The 19033-nt window shown below is 39.5% G+C and overlaps 1 protein-coding gene across 1 annotated transcript; it reads right to left on the bottom strand.

Annotated features, from left to right (window-relative positions):
• Positions 1-5011: 5011 nt before the first annotated feature.
• Positions 5012-18473, bottom strand: NMUR2 (neuromedin U receptor 2). Its single transcript, XM_060006842.1, has 4 exons — positions 17757-18473; positions 11037-11121; positions 8689-8814; positions 5012-5307 (listed from the first exon to the last, which is right to left on the bottom strand). Exons 1-4 carry the CDS (start codon positions 18471-18473, stop codon positions 5012-5014), a joined length of 1224 nt encoding a protein of 407 aa, XP_059862825.1.
• Between the last annotated feature and the right edge of the window lie 560 nt (positions 18474-19033).

The following is a 19033-nucleotide window of genomic DNA, read 5'->3' as shown; positions in this document are numbered from 1 at the left end:
TATTTAATCCTTATGTCACCACTGTGATATAGATGCTGTCATTATGTCCATTTTACAGACAGGGAAACTGGGCCACAGAGAGATTAGGTAGCCTGACCAAGGTCACACAACTAACCATCTTACAGCCAGGCTTTGAATGCAGGCATCTGGCTCCAGTACTCATGCTCTTGACTTCTGCGTTTGCTCTCCCATCTGTACTAGTGATTTAGTGGGAAGTCAATGAAAAGGTAACATTTGGGGATGGCATTAAACTGAGAAGCTTTTTATGTGATGTCGATGAAATAGAGTCCCGTGTGGAATCAGTCCCATGCGGAATCAGTCTCATGTGGAATCAGTCCCATGTGGAATCCCCCAGTCCCATGGGGGAACTCAGGCATTGGAGTCAGATAGTTCTGGGTTCATAGTCACTGTACTGCTTACTAGATGTGTGTCCTTAGTCCCAACAGTTTGCTCCCTCTGGTAGTGTTCTACCTCCCACCCTTGGTGGGCGAGGACCTCATGGCGATTGGAGTGTAGTGCTGGGCCCCCTGACTTTGGGATTGGCCATGTGACTTGCTTGCCATGAGAAACACATACTCCAGGTGGCCACTGGGTCCCCATCAGTGCCCCAGCCTCATTTGGAGTGGAGCCAGCCCAGCTACCCTGCAGATATATGAGTGAGGTGTAAACACTTACTGTTGTATGTCTCACTCAGACTTTGTGCTTGCTTGTCTATTTTCCCAAGCGTAAAGTGAGGCTAAGTCTTATTTTGTCAACCGTAAAGGGGGAATAATAGCAATACCTTCCTCTTAGTGAAGCTGTGAGAACTTACTGAGCTAAGAGTACAAATGAATGTTATGAAGTAAAACATTTCAGTTCCTATTGTTAAAGAATTGGTAATCAAGTTAGGATCAGTATTAAAATTTTCGGTGTTTACGGAGGGAAGCATGAAATTATGATATTCCTTCTGTTGATATATTTAAATAAGCGAGGTTTACCCAAGCCTTATTAAGACATATTTTCAAAATATCTTTTTACTAACAAAACATTCTTATCATGCATTAACGTGGGCTTCTTAACATAAAAGTAATTTCATGTTTTTGAAATTAATGAAGTGCTTTTCTTTTTGAATTTTTTTTTTTTTTAAACCAGCTCAGTCTAACCATTCTAGCCTTCTAAATTCACGGTGTATATATTTTTTCACAGTGTGTATATTTCATGGGCAATAGTATAATTTGAGTATATGCAACAATTTCTAGGCTGTGTTAGGTTAGTTAAAACTTTCGAATGTTGACATTACCTAGAAAATATTTCCAAAGTATAACATATATGTATATCTAATGTAGAGTTTAAATGTGATGTAATGATTTAAAGGGGTGAAAAAAAGGGGGGGAATAGATTGTTTAGATGAACTGAACCTTCCCTTGGCTGGCATAAACCTGGACAAGCTTCAGCTTCCTTACAATGTTTATATAGTACCTTTCCACATACTTAAAAAATGAGGTCTCCAGCCAAGTAGAGAGAATGTGGAAATTTTGTATCTTTTTACAATGAACCCTTTGGGATATTTAAAAACAGATGTATAGGGAAGAAAAGTAGATCTGTTGCTATTTTCTGTGCTAATATTAATGGACAGCATCCAAGGGTAATTCTTCCACTCTGGGTTACTTGTGAAATGCTGACGAGGCTTTCATGTCATAATTAGTATGCTTTAGCTTATTTTATCTCTTACCTCTTTGGTCAAAATCTGGTCCATTGACTTTTTTTCAATGAGTTAACTGCAGCTTTAAGTGGTCTGTAATTATAATGGTGCTATAGGGGATTTAGTCTACAAACAAATCACATATAGTCCAGCAAGATGGCAGATTGCCAACGTATTGATAGATAGTCATGTGCTGATAAGCCAGCTCTCTGATGGGCAGTGTTTACCAATTTCTATGGTGTAAATATTTCCACTGAGGCTGATTTCAAGCTAGCGATCATTTGACAACAGCCTCTCAAAATTCCTAAATATGTAATAATAAACTTTTGCAAGCCAGTCCAAGCCAGCACACCACTAAACAGTTAGTTCTTATACATACTGGACTCTTATGTAGAATAACGATGCTTTTTAATTATCCTGCAGTGCCTTCATTCAACTATAACTCATACATTAAGAGAGTGTCTTTATGGAAGACTGTTAAGGGCCCTTTAGAATATGATTATAATAATTTAAGTCATAGACTACTTTGAGGTGCTAATCAAAGCTATAAACGTTCTCTAAAAGAAAAAAAAGTACACACTAAGAATTATGAATACGATTTCAGGGGATTCTTCTACCTCTGAAACTTGTCCATGGGTCTCAGATTAATAATCTCTGCTATCTCTTTGGGCCAAACTAATTTGGCAAGCAACATTGTGAATTTCATTGCTTCAGTTCACTAAGTTTGTGAATGACTAGAGAGCTCAAAATCACCATCGCACTGCAGAAAAGTTAAATTACCAATACTTTATTAATCATGTTTACTATCTGGCCTCTTCTGTCATTATTCTAAAATTCAGTGATCACAGGGAATTCAAGAGGAGATGATGTGGTCCATTACCGAGTTCAGTTGAGTAACATTGAACAATTTAGTTTTAGTTTCTCCCTTTATTCTACTAATTTTGTGTGAACTATTATATAAGCTAATCTAGGACTTGTGATATTTCAATCTTCATTTTTAAATACAAGCTTCCTATATGTACATGTGTGCATGTGTATGTATGTCTATATAGACAAAATTAACACTTTTTTCTCCCTTTTCTAGTGCTAGGCTTAATTAAACCTATTGCCCTCTGACTAGGTCAAACACCTTTTTTACATAGTCCCATAGTACTTGTATGTGGATTTTGTGGCACACTTCACAATTAGATTTAAACAATTAATTTTGTAATGATTTTCAAAAATAATCATTTCTTCTATTATACGTATAATTTAAAGGCCAGGTGATGCCACATGCACATTACCTAATGGGTTCTGAAAATTTGTTGAATGAAAGAATTAATGATAATATTTTGGATATAAATGTTTAAGAGAGAAAAGATAAACAAGGAGAAAAAAAGAGACCAAAGTTTTAATGAAGCAACCAAATTACTAGCTTCAGTTTCAGTGTTGTTTCATTTTCTATCCATCCAGCTACAACAGCAATATTTTTAGCCCTGGTCATTTGGAGTTGACGTTGATGAGAATAATCATACTAGACCTTCAATAGGCAAGAAGGAAACTCATTTCTCCTCCATTTTTGAGGTTTTTGTTTTGTTGAGTCTTTTCAGCTGAATTCTTAAATGACCAGAGAATTTCTGCTCACCAACATAAACCATCACTAAGAATTCAGATTCCCTAAAGTTGACTTATAATTAGCTAAGCGATTTAAAAAATATATTGAATCACTTTGAAGATGACTGTTCAGTTAGGAAATGATGTCAGAGACCAGTATTCTCATTTTTTAGTAGAATGGTTCTTTCAACTTGGGGAGAATTCAGAGACTAAAAAGCTAGAGCTTGCATGTTTCAGCATCAGTAAAGCTTGGGGCTGAGAAGAGCCTTCTCACGTGGCAAGCACAGCAGGCATGCCGTTATAATCATGGCTGATTAAACGGCCAACTGAAGGTCAGACGACCCTGTCAGAAACAGAATCTTAGTCTTTCAGTTCTTTAACACGGTTTCATTTGGAGCTGTTTATTTGGCTCAGTACATTGGAATGTGAGACAACTCATCACATATTTATTGAACATCTACCACTGTGATCGATATTGTCAGGATTCCAGTAACAGCAAAAAGGAACACAGGCTACTTCATGCCTTTGACAAATTTACATTCTGGCAAAGCAAGAATATAAATCATGGAAATACAGAGCAGTGTGAAGAAAGAGCTTAAGAGACATAAACTGATAGAAGAGTCAGATACCACTTCTATTTGAATAAATCAAGCATGGTTTCATGGAAGAGGTACCACTTTGAGCTGGACATTGAAGAATGGGTAGGATCTCATCAGATGGAGAATGGAAATACAGAAGGCATTCTATAAACATATATATGCAGCTGGGGAAACTGGGGTGTGTTTTCATAAGAGCAAGTAATTCAATTTGAGTAGAAATATATAGTATTTGTGATGATACAATGGAAGGTGAGTCTGGAAGGTAGATTTTACCCATATTATATGAGTGACAGTGTTATAGAGGTAATGAAGGATTGAGTAGGGGGAAGTCATGGGTTTGAGACCAGTAGTCACCATTTGACTTGTCTCTGTTCTGAGACAGTAGACGTACCTCTGTCTGTTATGGCGTAAGTTATTAGAAATCCAAGTCTAGACCAAATTATGAAACAACTAAGTTTATGTTTGGTATGGTTTGATTCTTTGGACCTTCCACCATAGCCTTCTCCCTCTTCCCATTCTTCTCTAAGTGGAACTTGTATCTAATTCCACCCCTGGTGAGGAATGTCTGGTAATGACTTGGGGATTGGAACAGGTGGGAATAATAGTTCTGAGGAGCATTCCTGTGTTATCAGGAGGACTCTTAAAGTCAAAGGCTTCAGGACTCCAAGGAATCACATTATGATGGCACAATATGAGGCAGTAGGGTAAATAGCTTGCTATGGAAGAACTGGCGTGGACCCCTCAAATCATATAAACAGCTTCTCCATGTCTCCCTCTGTGTCTCACAGGAACCACTGGTTGTAGGAAAGACAGCCTGATTCAGAGTGTGAATAACAGGACAAACCATTCCCAATAGTGGAAATGGCTCAAAGTATATGTGCCATGCTTTGCTAGTCATGTTCTTTTCATGAACTAATAAAGGGGCATGAAGCAGTTAAGATAGTGGAAAGCTAACTAAAAATCAGGAGGTTCTGGGTTTTAGATCTAGATTTAAGTAGCAGTTTTCACATTTGTTAAAAAAAAAAAAACCTAGAATTGGATATATAAGTTCTAAGGGTCATTTTACCTCCTTAATATCATACAGGAAGGCGTAAATTATGGGATGTCCCTCCCTCTAGTGTGGAGCCATAGAGGAACGTCAGCTCTTTGAGAGTTCCTTTCTTAGTGCCTGTCCAGTACAGAGGGCTGTGGGGAAATGAGAGCTGCAGATGGACAGCTGACAAGGGAACTGGGGACCCACATCTTCAGTCAGCTTCACAAGGTGACATTCTGTCAGGAAGATGTTCTGCTGCACAGATGGCCCCTGTGGGTGGTTCTGGGAGGGCCGCTGTTTGCAGGAAGGAGTGATCACATTCCAGAATGCTGCTCGGAAGCGGCGAGAGAGTAGGTTGTAGATAATGGGGTTGACAGCTGAGCTCAGGTAGAAGAGGACACCTGAAATGCAGGAGATTAAGAGACATGCCAAGGAGAAATTGGGGGAGAGGTATGACAGGGAGAAGCATAACTATTTAACAAAGGTCTTGAATCCCTTTGATTGCCTCGTTTGGAAGTGATAATATACATAAGACTCTAATTGAAAATACAAAATGCTCTGAACAGATCTACCACCTGTGTACTTAGGAATCAAACCCAGAAAGATTAAAGAGTCTTGGAAAAATTGAGGCTGGCATGGGATCTCTCTGAGATGTTTGGCAACTTCCTTTGATCCCCACTTGTTTAATCAATGAACATGTTCCCATAGCATTAACGAGAGATGCTTAAGTATCAGAGGAAAGAGAGATTTTTTTTTTTATCTCATTGGAGTTTTGCTTAAATCTATAATTTGAAACTGCAAGTAATGGAGGAATAGTAAATCAGTCAAGGCATAGTCTCTGCTGAGACTTCTTAAAATGCTAAATATCTCGTCAAAGAAGTATTCCCCGATGTCTTTTCCCTACCTAGCCTTTCCCCTTGATGGTTCTTCCCACCTTATTTCCCACCTTATTGAATATTTGTATTTTTCCATTTGTTTTCTCCTCCAAATGTCTTGCACACTGCCATTTTCTTGGTTGGTATTCACTTTTCCTTTATTACCATATCCTATTCTGTTTTCGCAAGGCCCAAGGGGAGCCTAAGGTTGAGAATCAGAGGACTTAGTTTCTGATCTTGGCCTTTGCTTGTTCTGTGACCCTGGACAGAACGGGCACTTCAATTTCCTTTTCTCTGTAAAGTGGGGATGATAATACCTTTTTAACTCACCTCCCTGGATTATTGTGAGGATTAAATTGAGTTACTGTCTACAGAAGGGCTGAGAATAAGAATATAAAACAAGTGGTAGGTGCTGTCCTCAACACATTCACTGTTGTCCTCATTTATATAGTTCAGGACATTCAGAGTGCCATATGCCCTGTGGACAGAATTGGGCAGGGAGGAGTGTAGGACGGTAATATTTCTATAGACTGTTAATTTGTTCAATAAAGAAATACTGGGATTCCCTGGTGGCGCAGTGATTGAGAGTCCGGCTGCCGATGCAGGGGACACAGGTTCGTGCCCCGGTCCGGGAAGATCCCACATGCCGCGGAGCGGCTGGTCCCGTGAGCCATGGCCGCTGAGCCTGCGCGTCCGGAGCCTGTGCTCCGCAACGGGAGACGCCACAACAGTGAGAGGCCCGCGTACCGCAAAAAATAAATAAATAAATACTGATTGAACTCATTTTACGACTTTGAGGCACATTGGAAGGTAGTGGATTTAGACTTTGTTCTCCAAGGACTTGGAATAGTATTGCAGAACAAGATTTATGCCTAATTTCAGTAATTAACAAAAGGATGGTACCAAACAGTATCCGTTAAGAAAAGAGCAAAATATGTGACACCAACAGTCATGCTATGGAAATTCACGTAATGGCATAAACACAAGAACTCTAATGGTCATGACAAATTTAATGGGGGTGATTGGACTCTAGCGAGACCATGAAATGGGTAGGAGATATTGGGGAAGAGAGGAGAGAGTGCTGCAAGTAGAAGGCTTAGCGTGCACCAGTGTGCTAGAGAATGATTATTGTGCAAGAATAATGCAGAATGTGCAGAAATCCCTAATTCACCAGTTTGACAAGCATTCAATACATGGTTTATGAATGAAAATACTATAACTTGAGGGTCAAAAGGCAAGTTGGGGCCATTTCTGGGGTAGCATTTAAGAGGTTTAGACATCATCTGGTTGGCAAGGTGGGGAAGGGAGAAATTACATCTTAACAGGAAAATGTTATTGTAAATGAACAACTTGGGAATCTTAAAATGGTTGTCTTGATGCCTCTGGAGAAGTGTAGATCAAGCTTCATGTGATCTTGTGTGTTTTCCAATTTTTTTAAAGAATAACTTATTTTATTTAAAAAATGTTTTATTAGAGTAGAGTTGATTTACAATGTTGTGTTAGTTTCAGGTGTGCAACAAAGTGAATCAGTTATACATATATCCACTCTAGTATTGAGTAGAATTCCTTGTGCTCTACAGTAGGTCCTTATTTGTTATCTATTTTACATATAGTAGTGTATATATTATTTAAACACTCCCATTTTCTAAGACTAACCACAAAGATCAGAGCCATAAACATTTTTGATTTTTTTGTCCAGAATAATAAATAGTTTAACATGGAGGAAAGTCCTAATGTCCAGGTATAAACTGTACACAAGCCCTGCTGAGTACAAAAAAGATGGTTGTAGAAAATAGATAATATATATGGTATTCAGTATACATATGAATGCTATTGTTTCTGTTCTGTGCACATCTGGAGCTTAACTTGCATAAATTGATCTTATCTTTCTTCCTTAATGATGTCTTTGATAAAGAGCCCATAGGACCGTCCAATGACTAGCAGAGGTAGAGGGATAGAAGTGGTGTGACCCTAAGACTAATAGTTACACTGACTGGGAAAGAAAGACTCAGGTGGCCATTCTTTGCTCCATTTTAGAGGAAAGAACCCTGAACTTGAAGTTAGGTGACTCAGGCTTGAACCTTGTTTTTACCATTTGCCAACTGAGTGTCTTTGGACAAGTCATTTCTTCTTTGTAGAACTGTTTTTTAACCGTAAAATGTTGATGATAATATCCACTTTACAAACTTGTGATGGTTGTAGAAGATAGGCTATAGCATTTTACAGCTTAAAAAGTTCTTCAATAGCTATTATTTTATTTGCTTCTTACCATCAGCTTGTGTTGTATATAGAGCAGGCATTATTGCCACCTTACAGTTGAGGAAACTTTGGCAAGAAGAAATCCATATTCTGCGTATCACTCAGAATATAAATGGTGGTATTGAGATGCAAATCCAGGTCCTCTGATTTAGTAACCTTTCAACCACTCTCTCTCTCTCATATTCTATGGTGTCCTTAACAAGCAGCATTAAAGTAGCCTAAAAGCAGACCTTGAGGCCCCATGAATACGCTTTGGCTGGCTTTCATGAGGGTCTAACACTTGCTGAAGACAATACAGGATTTCAGGGACATGGATGTTTAATAAATAAGAACCAATTAAATCACATGGCCATTGAAAGGAGAACCAAAGGAATCATTCCTTTGACCATTTTCCTGCTGTAATCATCAAGCTTAGAGTTGAGGTCTTTCATAAAGTAGTGTCTCAAATAGTAATACGGTGTATTTCTTTTGAACCTGTAACATATGTAATCAATACTTAAATAAAATAAAAATCAAGTGTCTTCATTACAGTATGGCAGATCCCCATGATAAATTGGTATATACAGATAGAACCTACTGCTCTAAGCAAGATGAAGAAGCTGCAGTTACCTGGACACCTGTGATACACCCCAACGAGCTAAATTTTACCTGATACCACATGGATGAGATTGAACACAGCAGCCAGGGATTCAGTCCACTCCTCCACAAAGCTGAAGAAGAGCCGATCAATGTGGAATGGGGCCCAACAGATAGCAAACACTAAGACCAAGACAACTGGAAAGGGATGATGAAGGGGAGAGTCAAAGGCAGTCAAAGCAAGAACAGGTATACAGTGCCCACCCTGAGTTCATCCATTCCTTCTAGCATTTCCCCTCCATCTTTGTTAAGTTATAATTGCTAAAGGCCACCTAGATCCTAAAGAGACTCTACATAGAATATGTAAACATAAGAATGAATTTTATAGGATTGAGAATCAGTTTTCCATACGGTTGTAAAGGATTTCTTGTGTAATGTAAGTTTCCTTCAGGATATTTAGAATAGTATTGAATGTATTCAAAGTTCTGAAAACATTCTATTGTGGAAAATAAATTATGTTGCAGGTAGACTGTTGGAATCACATAAACTGGATATATAAGTAAAATGATTGTGTTCAAGCAACTTGGTGTTCTTTAAAGTTATAGATTAATAACAAACTATGAAGTATAGTATGAATTTATCTTGTTTTTCTAGAAAAAAATTAGAAGTTTCTATGATTTTAGTCATTTAAAATTCTGTAAGGTGTCGGGAAAGAGAAAGGTCAAACAACCATGAGTGTAATACAAGCATCTTAGGATTGGGATGGGGATGTGTCTATTATATTATAAATTGCTAGAGCACAGAATTCCTTCCACTTCCTTTATGTTTGTTTTTACATTTATTTTCAAATGATTACAGATTTACAGGAAGTTGCACCTTCCAGTTTCTTACTTTCAGCTCCCATGACAGAGATTGGTGCTACCATAGTTTCTCTAAGGGGCATTTATTCTCCAGAAAAATAAACATGTATGTTTTTTTCTCTCCTGAAGTTGTAAAATACTTTCCTTTCCTTTCCTTTCCTTTCGAGGCTTGAGATTTACCTCAGAATAATCTAGTAGGGGCTAAAGGAGAGATAGGGATATAGAGGAAACAAGATGAGCTATGAGCTGATAACTTTTAAAGCTGGGTGATGGGTATTTTGGTGTTCATTTTACAATTCTCTGTACTCAAGAGCACATTTGATGTTTTCCATAGTAAATAGTACATATGTTTCCTGTTGGCATTAAAACACTCAGAGTAAGTTGTCTGCCTGCATGATGTGGTTTCAGGAATATCTGGAAGATTCTTCTGAATTTACCTCCCAAGAAAAAGTCCCTAATCTGCTTACTACTGCCTACAATTCCCTCTAGTTAAAAATTTAATTCGTGTTATAATTAAACTCTCTGCCCCCAAAGGCAAATAGTTCACAGTATATTTTATCATTGTGACTTTAATGTGAGTACACTTCAAGTCCTTTTGTGAGAGATTATGATCAGAGAGATTATGATCAAAGAGAAATGGGGAGAAATATTGAAGACACTAGATTTCTTAGTAGGGAAAGTCAGGTGCTAACAGGGGCTAAAATATTTCAAGAAGGTGATTGGTAGAGTTGAAAAGACATACAGTGACCTCACAGGTTTTTGGGTTTGTTTTTTTTTTTTTGGTTCATAGACGTCACATAGTTACAGTGAGTGTTTCATATGCATATTCGCCTGGAGGATTTGTTTCTTCCAAATTTCATGCTGTGACTTGAAAAGTATATTATAAACCTCCTTTCTCTAATTGATTGGTATCTCATTAGACCAGTTGGATCATATATTTTTATAACATTCTTTTGGGAGAGTGTGAATCAGTGCCTGGATGTGTTTTAAAATATCTTATCTATATAAAAGAGTGTACCGTTTATATAAAATCATACAATGTCATAAGAGGAATGACTACTTAGAAGGATTCTTAGCCAGATGTCCTTATTCTGGAAGTAAAAGATCCCATGGAGTCCAAGCTTGGGTACCAGGGGGCTCCGGAGCCCCCTGAAATGGATTGTAAAACATTTGATGTATGTTCGTTCGTACACTTTCTGAGTGGAGAGTTCACTGTTTCCACGATATTTTTAAAGAAACCCATAACACAAAATCGGTAAGAACCACCTGCTCATTTTAGGGAGGAAAAGAGGTACTTAAAGGCTCTTAGAGTGGATATGATTTACCAAGCATTGAACAGAGTGTATTTCAATGGTTGCAATTTAGTGTGTTATTCTGAGGTTTAAAAACCAAAATAGAACAAAATAGACAGGTCCTAGATGCTTGAGTAAGCCACGGAAGATCAGAACATGACACTACGTTTCAGGAGAATTTTGATCCAGATCCCAGCAGCACTTGATCAATACCAAATATAACTCCTTTGCTTTAACAAACAAGCAAAATACAAAATGGAGGACTCACACAGCATTTTAGTGACTGATTTTCTGGATGGTCTTTGAATATTTGCAGTTACTTCATCTGCTTCAAGGGGTTGGTCTTTCCTCAGCTGCAAGAGAAATGCAAAGAGATATAAAGAAAGGGAAACATTTTTTCCTCCCATTAAGAGCTGAGAAGTGTGACTCTAACACTCATTTTGCAGACAAAAAACTGGACTTAAAGAAATGTAAGAATTTGTTAACATGTAAGAATATGTTTAACCATAAGTTGGAGGTGGAGTTGGATCAAGGTCACCTAACTCAACTGGATAGATGGTTGTGGCCAAGTTCCAGGCAACCATTTATCCTATGCTACTCTGTAGAACCCTAGTTTTGTAGCATATTAATAGATATTCCTTGAAAAATAAGAAATTCTGAAGTTAAAAAATGTTAGTCTTTTTCATTCATCCATTCATTTATTCAATAATTATTAGACATCTATTAGAATGGCATCCCTCTGCCATGCAGTGGGTAGGCAGTAGAAAACAAAAACAGGTATTATTTCTGCTTCATGAAGTTTATAGTCTTTATTCTGGGCCTTCTCAGAGCCTTAAAGTGCTAATGGACATTACACATTTCCATGGGGGACAGTGTATCACCTTTCCTCCACCCCTACCTTGCACATCCCACATCTCCCACCCTCAAAGGGGATAGTGCTTCTTTGACTAAACAATACCCTTCCCAACCCATTTCAGTGGAACACCTGGTACCATCTTGAGAAGCACAATTTGGGAAACTCTGCTTTACAAATATTACCCATAAGGGTATATGTGTTTCTGAGTTTAGATGTTAAAATATACTCCTCCTTGTTGGAAGATATGGTGATCCTTACAGTAGCATCTGAAAATTTCAAATATTAACATTTCCTGTACATGCAATCTCTCTTGCCCAGTTCAAGTCCCACCTACTTGTGGCCACTGTAGCCCATTGTCCTCTCCTTTCTCTGAACTCACATACCACTGAAGAGCTACATCATTCATCTAGTTGTGAATTTTTTCTCTTTAATTCATATGTTTCTAATTTGTGGTGATAGCCAGATAAAAAAAGCTTTAAGGTCTCATGATAAACTACCATCATATATCTGGAAGATAATATAGTATACATTTGCCGATTGGTTCTCCAGCATTTATTCTCCTCTTCTCTTACCAACTGTGCCCTGATTTTCCTAGTGGATTTACTCCTTCTCCATTTCATAGTCATTAATTTGGGTGGGAATGATCCCATCTCCAGATACAGGTTTAGTCCCTAGATAACTTAGCTGCTCTCCTTCAGTCACAGTGTTTGGATAATTGAGACCAATGAGATTTCAGATATTTGCTTATACGTTTAGGAATGAAAGTTTCATTTCTCTTTTATTGGAACTACCAGAGGGAGCTTTTTGTTTTTTCCTCACCATAAGGATGTGCTTAGAGCCACCAGTGGACTGCTATGCAGATTTGGAGGTTGAAACCAATACCATAGAAAGAAGAGCAAAGAAAAAGAAATAAAGTTAGGTCCTTGATGACACTGTGTGTCTTACTGGATTAATCTTTCCCAAGAGCCAGCTCTCCCTCTGGATTTTTCAGGTCTATGCTCTCTTTCATATTTTGTCAGATTGAGTTGGAGTTCCCTCATTAGCAATGTAGAAAGTCTTGACAAACTAAGGCCATCAGTGGAAGGAAAATTCAACCTGTTTTATATAGTCTCAGGGTAGATTAGGATCAATTTATTGAATTATAGGGAGACATATTTCAATTCAGTATAGAGAAGAAATTAGTGTGCTATGTGCAACAGTGGAACAGAATGCTCTAAGACGCAGTGAGCTTCCTGGGCTAGATGGCATTTTTATAGAATATTTAATTTATTTATTTTTAATAAATTTATTTATTTATTTATTTTATTCTTTTTGGCTGCATTGGGTCTTCATTGTTGCATGTAGGCTTTCTCTAGTTGCGGCGAGTGGGGCTACTCTCTGTTGCAGTGCATAGGCTTCTCATTGTGGTGGCTTCTCCTGTTGCCGAGCACGGGCTCTAGGTGCGTGGGCCTCAGTAGTTGTGGTGCACGTGCTCAGTGGTTATGGCTCGTGGGCTTAGTTGCTCCACGGCACGTGGAATCTTCCCGGACCAGGGCTCGAACCTGTGTCCCCTGCATTGGCAGGTGGATTCTTAACCACTGCGCCACCAGAGAAGTCCCTACAGAATATTTTAGAGAAGGTATTTAAAATTAAATAAGACTTGGAAGAAAAGATCATTAATGGTTGCCTCCAAAGTTCAACAAATCAATATCCTGTCTCTAACAAACATGTAAGCTCCTAGAAGTCAGGTTGCTTTCAGCATTGCACTGCCCTAAAGTATCCACACAGATGATTAACAAAACTGGCCATCTGTCTCTTGGATATATTGGTGTTCCCTACATATACCTGTGTCTTCAGAAAGTGAGGGATTGAAGTTCTGTGAGATTTGACCCTTCGGAGTCACCTAGAACTTGAAGGAAATAGGGGAAAATATTGTGCAGTTATTAGGAATAAATGGGAGAGAACTAAAGGTGATGTTATTAATATACTAGTAAAACAAAATAATGCAGGTATAGTTCTTAACTCAATGGCTGGCACATGATACTCAGTAAGTTATAGATTGTGATTCTGGGAGTTCCCTGGTGGCCTAGTGGTTAGAATTCCGGGCTTTCACTGCCATGGCCCGGGTTCATTCCCTGGGTGGGGGACTGAGATCCTGCAAGCTGCACAGCATGGCCAAAAAAAAAAAAAGTTTCATATATTGTGGTTCTGATTATTGTCCTGGGTTTACTCGAAAGGCATTTTTATGAAATATTTATTTGTAACTGTAGGTCCACTCATGTGTATATTACTGAGTCCCTTCTAGAAATTCTCCTTCTCATGGTACCATTCACCACAAGCTGTACCCGTGCTAATGCAAAGAAGCATCCAGATACACTGAGAAGAAAACCACTGGTGTTGAAGGTTAGAGCAATGCACCAAACTGCACATCTTCCTAACTCATCTTCAATTACGTTCTAATGATTTCATACCATTTAAAAAATGTTGTCCTTATTACAAGATAGTTATTCCATTATTTGATTCCAGTCCATAGTCAAGAACAAAGAAGGATTTTTAAGATCTGTTAGTCACTTCTTCGGTGGGTCTAACAATTCTCACTGGGAATTTCTCCACCCCAGGGAAAAATTTCCTTCAATCAAACAGCAAGCAAATGGTGCACACAATCTTTTTACGAACAGGCTTCTTGTACAGCTCAGTTTGCACTGAAAAGAAAAATTATGTGTCTATTAATCATCACATTTCAGCTTCCTTAGGTTACAGTGACACAACTAGCCAACTAGAAGAAGAGTCAGAAACAGAATGTTTATGCATATTATACATTGTTCCAGCAGAATTTGAAGGGGTTGACATAGTAGAATAGAATCCAGTTTGTCTAGCCAATATTAAATGCTGCTTTATTTCTTGTTGAATAATTTCATTTCCCTTCAGATGTTTGGTAGAGTAGATATTTGTCCATTAATTATTCTCACCCACGCCTAAACACTTTAAAAGTCAACTTACAAAAATAGGAGAGGAAAATTGTCATCACTCTATAGGAAGTTCAGAACCCTTCCTACCTCACTCCTTTTAGTTATTTTTATGTAAGATAAAAGGTGAAGGGGAGACGTGAGGTTGATTATCATTCAGACTGATGTATAATCCTGATCAGTTGTTTATACTGCTTAAAATCATTTCACCAGCTGTTCATTTATGTAGACTGTGATTCATTTATATAGCTTTAGGATGCCAAGATATAATCATAGCTTTTGTGTAAATATCTCTATAATCTGAACAAAATCCGTTTATTTAAAAAAAAACCAGTCCAACCCTGTTTGTCCTGGCTGAATTCTGCTACAATTCATAATCCATCCTCTTTGGCTCAAGCTTTAATGCTGCATGTGGGAGATACAAGGACTAGGTGAGAGCTTCCCAGGTGGGAAGGAACTTGCCCTGGGATTGCCTGTTTCCCAACTCCATTATGTTCGAACCCTGGAGAGCAGCTCGGTGGACACTTGTGTCCTGTAACGATGAAGCAGCTCTGATTGCTCAGCTTTGAGCATACGTATTGCTCCCCTCATTCTTCCCTGGTCCTGGGAGTACATCAGTCTTGGTTTTCTGCCTTCTGAAGGCAATGGGGCCCACAGTCAATCATAACTTTCGACTTGCCATGAGAATCAGTACTCCTCAGAATTGATTGAATCTCTTCAAAAATCTTTTAGATCAAAAAGGCTTTTTGAGACAGTGTTTCCAAGTCTCCCATTTTGAAGGTAGAGAAGCTGAAGTCCAGCAATAAAGGAAATAATTTAGCCTCATTCACTCATTCATTGAGCTTACAGTCTAGTTGGAGAGGAAGAAGTTAAGGAACCCACAAATATAGAATTATAAATTGTGATAAATGCAATGATGGGAAATTGCTAAGAATCATGAGCACCTAGAGAGGAACCAGGTAGTTAGGGAATCAGGGAGAGCTTCCTGGAGGAAGTGTGAGTGAAGTATGATTTAAAGGATCAGTGGGAGTTAGAAAGGCAAAAACGATTGTGGTAGTAGACAGAAGGAACATTTCTGGCAAAAACAGAGCAAAAGGTGCAAAGGTCTTGAGACCAATGCCACAGACTAAGGCCTACTTCTGATTCCCAGTCTAGAGGTCTTTAAATTAAATGTTACTATAGAAGTGACATTCTAAGCCGTAGTTCCTTTCCTGGTGTCCTCTGGGTAACACCTCATCCTTCCTGAGAATAGGATGCTGTAAGTTGCACTACACACGCAAAGCAAACTAGGGTGGTTTCTAAGCCGTTGTCTGAGCTATCACTTAGCTTCTGATACAAGGTAGCTGTAGATTCATGACAACCAAACAAAGTGACACTTAAATTAATTGCTTGGGGGGGAAACGTGTTTCCTATTCACAGTTAAATATTTCCTCTAAATTGATCCAAGGCAAGTGATTGTTTGCCGTTTGAAGAGATGGTATTGATAAATTTGAGGTGGATATTTCTCATAGGGCTCATGATATTTGGAATCATGCAGAAGTCCTTTCCGCCACAGTTGGATACACAGGGCTTTCTAAAGACATGATGACTGTGAACTAGTCTGGGTTGACACTTGTCTCTGGGAATTATAGGGGCCAGCCCTCCCGGAGACTGGCATAACTCTGCCTGATTAGATTTACTCCTGTGTCCAGACATCTGTTGTACTTAAAATCTATTCTTTCTCCTTAGACGTTGCCACTCTGCTTAGGCACAGTATTTATTTGAAAGGACCATCTGTGGAACACTCATTTCTGACACACACCTTTCTCAGAGAGGCACTGAGATGGGAGTATATTAATTATCACATAATACATGGTATCAGAGCCATCTTGGTATGTATGATGTGAATGTGATGTCTGCTTTGTTTTACTTTCATTTATAATTCACATTGCTCCCACTCACAGATTTTCCTTTCCTTTTTTTTTAGGGAATCACAGGCTGTTAGAGCTATCAGGAGACTTAGATATGATCTGATGTAACCTTTTCATTTTATAAATGTAAAACCTAACTCCAGGAAAGAATTAAGGGGCTTTGCCTAAAGGCATATTATATGTGAGCTTCAGACCTGGGAGTCTAAGTGGTCTCATGACTATTTCCTACACAACCTACCTATTAAATGGGTATAAAACTGTCACAGTTAGATTTCATCTCTATGAATTTGGCTGCAGAATATACCAGGAAAGGAATCATATAGACTCACTCCTAACTTCATCAAAAGCAAAACAAAACAACAGTTTCAGACAATTCAGATCCAGGAAAAAAGAAAAGGAAAGAAAGAAGAAAGGAGAGAAGGAAGAAAGGAAGGAAGGAAGGAAGAAAGAAAGAAAGGGAAAGAAAGAAAGAAAAGAAAAGAAAGAAATTGGTTTACCGTGATGAGCACAGGAGAGAAAGCTCTAATTATAAAATGTTGCAAACTAAGTAATAATATTCTGTTAATTCCAGCTATCTCTTATTCACACTGTCTTCTAATCTATTTTATGTACTCTGTTTAATTCCTCGTCCCTCAATCTCCACCTGTTGAAAAGAAGTCCAGGTTGATCTCACTTAGGCCATATTTTTGCATTTTAATCTGATATTTCAACCAAAGGATCAAAGCAACCACAAAGAAGGGTCTGACTTTAAAACTATATTCGTCTTGGAGTATAAAACAGGCAGGGATTGTTTATTTTATACTCAGACCAAGTTGGTGCAGAGGAAAATTTCAATGCAGGCAAAGCAGGTGAGGGCAGGAAAGAGACAGCAGGGTGTGAAACAGTCTCTCCATGGGCAGCTACCTTGTGCTATTTAAAATGAGGCTCAACGTCAGACATACTGAATCAGATTTTCCTGGAGGGAGCGACCTGCCCATGGGTACCCATAGTGAGGTTTCCAGGTGATTTGTAGGAATACCTAGGTTTGAGAACCACAGGTATAGAGGGAAGAACAATGGAAGGTGACTTAAAGGAAATGACTTACAGTTGTGGTTACTGTTTGTCCAATTTGAATCCAGTCCTTTAACTTGCAAGTTTCCCCTCTGAGCTCATCCTATTTTTCTCTATGCTCCCTTCCAATTCTGAACTTCTCCAGTTCTAAATGTTTCTCCGAACTTTGAGTAAGAGAAAAAAGAAGGGATGCTGCCATCATGGTTGCAGCCGGCTTGGATACTCACTTTGAGCCCCATGAGGTAGTAGAGGACACTGATGACCATCATGGGGAGGATGTAGAAGAGGAAGGAGGTGACCTGGATAATGAAACTGTAGATCCACATGGGCTTAATGATCGTGCAGGTGGCAGAGCCCGGGACGAAGGACCCATTGGGGAAGTAGCGGAGCTCGATGCCGTGGATGCTGGTGTTGGGCAGAGACAAGAGAACAGAGAAGCCCCAGACGAGGCCGAGGATTCGGAGGGCCCGCCGCCGGGTGCTCTCCAGCTTGGCACGGAACGGGTGGAGGATGGCCACGTATCGCTCCACGCTGACCGCGGTGATGCTGAGGACGGAGGCGAAGCACACCGTCTCAAAGAGGGCCGTCTTGAAGTAGCAGCCCACGGGCCCAAAAAGGAAGGGGTAGTTGCGCCACATCTCATAGACTTCCAGGGGCATCCCGAGAAGCAGGACCAGGAGGTCGGAGACTGCCAAGCTGAAGAAGTAGTAATTGGTGGGTGTCTTCATAGTCTGGTGCCGAAGAATCACCAGGCACACCAGGAGATTGCCAGCGACCCCCACCACAAAAATCAGAGAATACACCACAGACACCGGCAGGAAGAGGTGGCTGCGTGGAGGCCCGCAGAGCAAAGCTAGGTAGTCATCAGTGTTGTTCAGGTATTTCTTGAATGGATCTTCCAGTTCCTTTTGGTAGATCCAGGAAACATTCTCATGTTTTTCCATCACTGCCGTTAAAATCCAAGACCTGAGCCTCCTCTGGAATGATCCTCTGTCTCAAGCTGAGCCAGAAAAGAAAGAGAAAGCAGGCAGGCAAAGCACAGGCTCAGTGAAGGAGGCCGGGAGAGGGCTAGTGCTTTAGCAACGTTGGGCTTCTCAGACCTCAGATCCCTTCTGAAGAGCCCCCCGAGACAGAAGCCCCGCCCCTCTGCGGGCTGTGGGCCAATGTGTGTGTCAGACGCTCAGTAAGAGGACAGCTGGGTGGGGCGTGCTAGCTTCCGGTGCAGGAAGCAGGAGACGACGGGGAGACGTTTCTCTGAATTGACAGGAGCTGGGAAAGCAGAGCTGTCACAGACGGTGACACTAAGTTAAATAAGGTGTTGGCACTCGGAGCTGTGCATTTTGCAAAGTTTTGGGAATCTGGGTGGAAATACAAATTTAGGTCGCAAGGTCATGGGTAGAAGAGTACAAATCTCCATTGATCCTTGTCACCTGTACAGCATAACAAAAATGGGAGATCAATAGATTTCTCAAGTTATCTTGTTCCATTGGCAATTCAGGGCTCC

This window comes from Delphinus delphis, chromosome 3, assembly GCF_949987515.2.
Source record: "Delphinus delphis chromosome 3, mDelDel1.2, whole genome shotgun sequence".
Taxonomy (NCBI): Eukaryota; Metazoa; Chordata; class Mammalia; order Artiodactyla; family Delphinidae; genus Delphinus; species Delphinus delphis.
The sequence above is the reverse complement of the archived record's forward strand: the minus strand, read 5'-3'. Positions and strand labels throughout refer to the sequence as shown.

What these genes read in the sequence shown, in the direction of transcription:
- NMUR2 (XM_060006842.1), bottom strand. Translation starts at nt 18,473, where the DNA reads ATGGAAAAACATGAGAATGTTTCCTGGATCTACCAAAAGGAACTGGAA. An exon ending in ATCAGTCACTAAAATGCTGT is followed by an intron (nt 8,815 to 11,036) that starts GTGAGTCCTCCA and finishes ATCCCTTTCCAG; the next exon opens with TTGTCTTGGTCTTAGTGTTT. An exon ending in TCTCATCCATGTGGTATCAG is followed by an intron (nt 5,308 to 8,688) that starts GTAAAATTTAGC and finishes CCTGCATTTCAG; the next exon opens with GTGTCCTCTTCTACCTGAGC.